Raw genomic sequence first — 5,038 nt, 5'->3', positions numbered from 1 at the left:
CCCACCATAGACATTCGCTGCCTCTGGGGCATGAAGATAATGTCTTAGATTTCTGAATGGTGAGGGGATACGGGGAGAGGTTCTAAGCACCTACATCTAAGGAGTGTGGGCAGTGTCATCTCAAAGCCTGAGGGACGGCACTCAGCATCCCCAGAAGGTGAAGGTCTCTAAGCGTCAGGGAGGTAGGCAGGATCTCTCTCTGTGGTTGCCCCCGCCCCTCCCAAAATGGAGTGTCAGTGAAACACCCCCTCTGAGTATTTGCTAACCTGACCCAAAGTGGAGGAGAGGAGAATGGCACTAGGAATAGTGGACACTCCTTTAAACTGATAGTATTCCTGGCTCCTTGTCCTTGCAGAGTGATTTGGAGCAAGCTGCCTCCTTTCTGAACCTCAGTTTCCCCTTGTATAACTCACGGGACGGACCCACCCTACTGACTTCCCAAAGCCCCCTTCAGGATACCAAGAAAAGGTCTGGACAGATGTCAAGGAAAACCAGAATAGGAGCAAAGCGATTTGAGGCTGCCAGACGCGAGCTAGACAAGACCCTTCTGACTGGGCGAGGCTCTTTGAGGAACCGAGAGTTGCTGGGACAGAGCCCGCGGGGAGAGAGCAAACAGAGCGGCGTTCCCCTCCCCCGACCCCAGCCCTTTGTTCGGAATCCAGCTGTGCCCCTTGAAGGGCGGAGCGGGCTCGCGTGGCGCGGCCCCCTGGCCCGGACGCTGATTGGACGGCGGCGCGGGCAGCAGCGGGGCAGGCACGCTCCTGTCCCAGGGCGCAGCAGATAAAGCGTGCCCAGGGGCACACGACTTTCGGCTCAGAAAATCCGCAGGGTCTCGCAGCTGCGCCAAGAGAGAGCAAGAGAAGCCCAGGACCCTCCTTTACACGTATCTTCTCTGGGGCCAGAGAAACTTTCGAGCGGCGGAGCCTGCTTCTCGACTGAACTTGCAGACGGAAAAGCCAGTTCAGCTCACCGTTGCTCTCACTGCCCACCACTCTCTACCCCTTTGCGCCCTACAACAAGGTAACACCTGGAGCCACAGAGCCATGGGAGGAGGGGAAAGCGGGTCCTCTGGCCGGCAGGAGGTGGCTTTCTCTCGCATCTTCTCCCACCTGGCCCCAGGATTGGGAGTGACCGACCCACTCTTACCTTTACCTCTTACCCCGCCGCAGGATGGCGCCTCATCCCTCGTGTGCGCCCCCTGTCCAAGTGACCCACGAGACGGAGCAGCGCTTCCCGGGAGCCTCGGACGACGAAGTGACCTGCGTCGCATCCACTCCACCCAGCCCCACTCGCGTGCTGGAGAACTTCACCGAGACGGAAGGGGGCGCCTGCCGAGGGGCCTCGAGGAAGCTCCGGGCGCGGCGCGGGGGGCGCAGTCGCCCCAAGACTGAGTTGGCTCTAAGCAAGCAGCGACGGAGCCGGCGCAAGAAGGCCAATGACCGCGAGCGCAATCGGATGCATAACCTCAACTCTGCGCTGGACGCGCTGCGCGGTGTCTTGCCCACCTTTCCGGACGACGCGAAGCTCACCAAGATCGAGACGCTGCGCTTCGCCCACAATTATATCTGGGCGCTGACGCAGACGCTGCGCATAGCGGACCACAGCCTCTATGGGCTGGAGCCGCTGGCGCCGCCCTGCGAGGAGCTGGCCAGCCCAGACGGCGGTTCCCCGGGAGACTGGGGCTCCCTCTATTCCCCGGTCTCCCAGGCGGGAAGCCTGAGCCCCGCCGCCTCGCTGGAGGACCGACCTGGGCTGCAGGCGCCTGTTTCCCCGGCCTGCCTTCACCCTGGCGCTCTGGCCTTTTCAGACTTTCTATGAAGGGGCCTGTCCGCCCCTGGGCAGTGGGTCCTGGGAGAAAGGGCAGGGGCGGAGGCTGTCGGAGATGCGCGGCGGCGGCTCTCAAACCTACTTGTTCCTCCTGCCTCTGGCTCACTGACCCCTGAGGGCCAGAGTGGCAGGCCGGGTTCAATGCCTTGGTCTTCTGCGCCACACCCTCTGCTACTGCCCGCGCCAGTGGGCACGGCATGCTCCGCGCATTTTAAGCCCTCTCCCCGTGGCCACCCCAAAATCTCCTGCAAAAAACATAAGCGTGGTAGCACTACACAGCAGTCTGCGCCCACTGTCTCCCCGCCCCTACCCTCACTGATGTCTGTCTGCCGGTCTCTTACCACTCCTCCCCCAATACTACTTCATCCAATATTTGGTCTCTCAGAGCTCGCTCTTGTTCCCCAGGTTGTGTTCTTCAAAACTGCCTCTGACCTCCTCTAGTCCCTGTCAAGTCCCGGGGGTTTGGGCCTCTCTACTCTGCCTTAATCCATGAAGGCGATGCTCTGTCTTCTCCTCGTGCACTTTTCCCAGAGCCATTGCCCTCGCAGGGGCAGGAGGCAAGGCGACCAACTGGGGCAGCGCCTCTACCACCACCCTGCAAACTGGAGCGCCCTTGTCTTAAAAAAAAAAAAAAATCAGCTTGTAAATGATGTAATGTCTCTTGAAATGAATTGTTGTCTGGTAAATTATATGGCCTCTCCCCTGTTTTATGTTTGTATTTATTGATGAGATTTCACAGTGGGAAAAGTCTTTATTTTGTACATAAGATTATTTAGGGACTGGTGAATGAGATTTTGAACCAATAAAAAACGATTCTCAAGAAGCCTGAGTAAGGTCACTTGATTGTGTGGAGGGGAGGGCCCAGCCCCTGTGACTGGGGTTGGGGGAGCAGGCCCTGTCTAAGGAGAGGGAGGAGATACTTTCTGGGGGTCTACGGCCCCTGCTGAGGCCTGACCCGAGAAACTATGGTTGCTAGGCTGAAGGCCAGGCAGATTGCAAGTCAGCTATACACACTTGGAAAGGAAGAACTGGAAGACTTAAAAATCATTGGCTCAGCCTCCTCATTTTATTTATGGAGCAGTGACTTGTCTAATTCCAAAAAGTGGTTTAGGAGTAAGATAAGCCTGCAACTAGGGCTACTCACATGGTGCTGGCCCTTTCTGTTATGCCACTAGCTTGGATTTGGAGTAACTGTTGCATTTAGGGAAGGGAGGGAATAATAACCCTGTAACCCTGCAACAGGGTCAGAAACACTGGTAGGCTGAGCATCCTAGGAATTGTCCCTGAGTGCTTAGAGACCAAGAATAATGTCAGAGCTCATTTTACATTTCTGGTGCTGGGGATGAGACCTTGTGACTTGTGATCCCCAGTGGCACAGAGCAGAGAAGGTGGAGGGTCTGGCTGTAGTTTCTGACACCTCCCAACAACCAGTAGCTTTGTTTGAACAAATTCTTATTCTTTTCAGGAAAGTATTCAAAGTTTCCAGCCACGTGTTCTCTATTACTTCCAAGGTAGAGTAGGGCTGATGCACAGTGACACTGAAAGTCCCCAAAGCACTGCTGGAGCAGCTCTATATTAGCTTCCAAGATGTTCCAGGACTCCAGGAAGCAGGTTTAAGTTCCAAGAACCCACAGACGGTAGGCACCCTACCCTATGAATTGAACCGCAGAGGCCTCCTTGGATTGGCCCATGGTGCCCAGGGAAGAAGCAGGCCAACACCAATGGGGTGCACATGTCAGAGGCAGGGACCAGGAGTCATAGAGTAGGTTGCTTTCCAGTGTTAGAGCACAAAGGTGGTGGCTTTGCAAGGGTTAATGTCTTTTGCATCTATCTCTTATGCACTGCACCCGTTACCCAATGCTTCAAATTGAACTTTTCCTCTCTCCTCTATTCCTAGGTCCCTAAAGATAGCTTGAAGGAGATATGTCTTAGTTATCAGGGGCTGGATTGGGGGGCGGGAAGGGGGACACTGCAAACAAATGAACAAAGGTGTAGTTTCATTTCATGGTTTTAATCTGGGAGGAGAAGATTAATGGGTTATTGATGACTTCTGCAGCAGCCAATTTTCCACCTGCGGCACCGCCCAGGGCAGGTGTCAGCAGCTCCAAGTTGCACAGACCAAGGCAGGGTCTGCCGCTTACTGGGCACTAAGAGGGGGCAGTGGGGTGGGGGGAGAGATGGGCAGACATAAAAATCAGGAAGGTCCATCTCTGTCCTCCTGGGACAATAGCAAGTATACAGACAAAATCACTCAAGGGTGAAAAAACGTTGGAGCTAAGTGGAGGTAGGAGCCACAGGAAGGACAGTGGGACTGTTCTCTGTGGCTGGATTAGGAAGCTTGCCAGAGAACACTGTATATTGGGCCAGGACTAAACATTTGGAGAGGAGGTCCTCAAGCAGGAAGATCCTTCTTCCTGTGAAAGGCTGTGGGGAGCAGTGTTCAAATAGGCAGGGGATTCTTTTGGTGCGAACAACTTTCAGAAGCAGAAAATATTAACCCTGTGTTCTGGGTGGAGGCACCCACTGCCCAGCCCCTCTCCTGCTTGTGCGGGTGCTCATTAAGAAGCTATTAGTCACTCACAATCTAGAATGGTGGGATGGGGAAGGAGATGGGAGGGAGATTCAGGAGGGAGGGGACATGGGTGTACCTATGGCTGATTCTTGTTGATGTCTGACAGAAAACCACAAATTCTGTAAAGCAATTATCCTTCAGTTAAATAAATTAAGTGGGAAATAAATAAGAAGCTATTAGTTACCCAATGCACATAGACTGGTCCTCCAACCTACAAAATTTTTAAAAAGTACTGTTTAACCAACTTGGATGGTCACCTTGGGTAGGGGCAGATTTGAACCCCCAGAGCTGTCAGCTGAACTCTCCAAGTCAGGAGGAGGTGGTTTAGGGCTCCTTCCCAAGGATGAGCTCCATCACAGTCAAAGAAATCATCTTGAGGTGGGAGACTTCACCCTTTTTCCAAAGAGCCCCACATCAAGAAGGGTTTAGGAAACATTTCTGGGTGGCACACACAAGCCCAGCATCATCACCACCACACCCTCACCCATCCCCAGGCATTTTGCATTCACCAGCTTTTAAAATCAGTCAGGCTGCTCTGGATCTCAGCTAGAAGCCCCCTACCACTATGCCTCAGCCACAGTGAATGTGGAGCCTCCTGTGGTCTGAGGTCGTTTCCTGCATCCCAGCTCCCTCAAACCC

At 54.2% G+C, this 5,038-nt stretch overlaps 1 protein-coding gene across 1 annotated transcript; it reads left to right on the top strand.

Moving 5' to 3' along the window:
- Positions 1–875: 875 nt before the first annotated feature.
- NEUROG3 (neurogenin 3) lies at positions 876–2,650 on the top strand. The gene is made up of 2 exons (XM_055566415.1): positions 876–1,020; positions 1,170–2,650. Exon 2 carries the CDS (start codon positions 1,171–1,173, stop codon positions 1,816–1,818), a length of 648 nt encoding a protein of 215 aa, XP_055422390.1. The 5' UTR covers positions 876–1,020; position 1,170; the 3' UTR covers positions 1,819–2,650.
- The last annotated feature ends 2,388 nt before the right edge of the window (positions 2,651–5,038 follow it).

This window comes from Bubalus kerabau, chromosome 1, assembly GCF_029407905.1.
Source record: "Bubalus kerabau isolate K-KA32 ecotype Philippines breed swamp buffalo chromosome 1, PCC_UOA_SB_1v2, whole genome shotgun sequence".
NCBI classification, from domain to species: Eukaryota; Metazoa; Chordata; class Mammalia; order Artiodactyla; family Bovidae; genus Bubalus; species Bubalus kerabau.
Note: the sequence above shows the minus strand (reverse complement) of the source record. Positions and strands in the feature narration are given on the sequence as shown.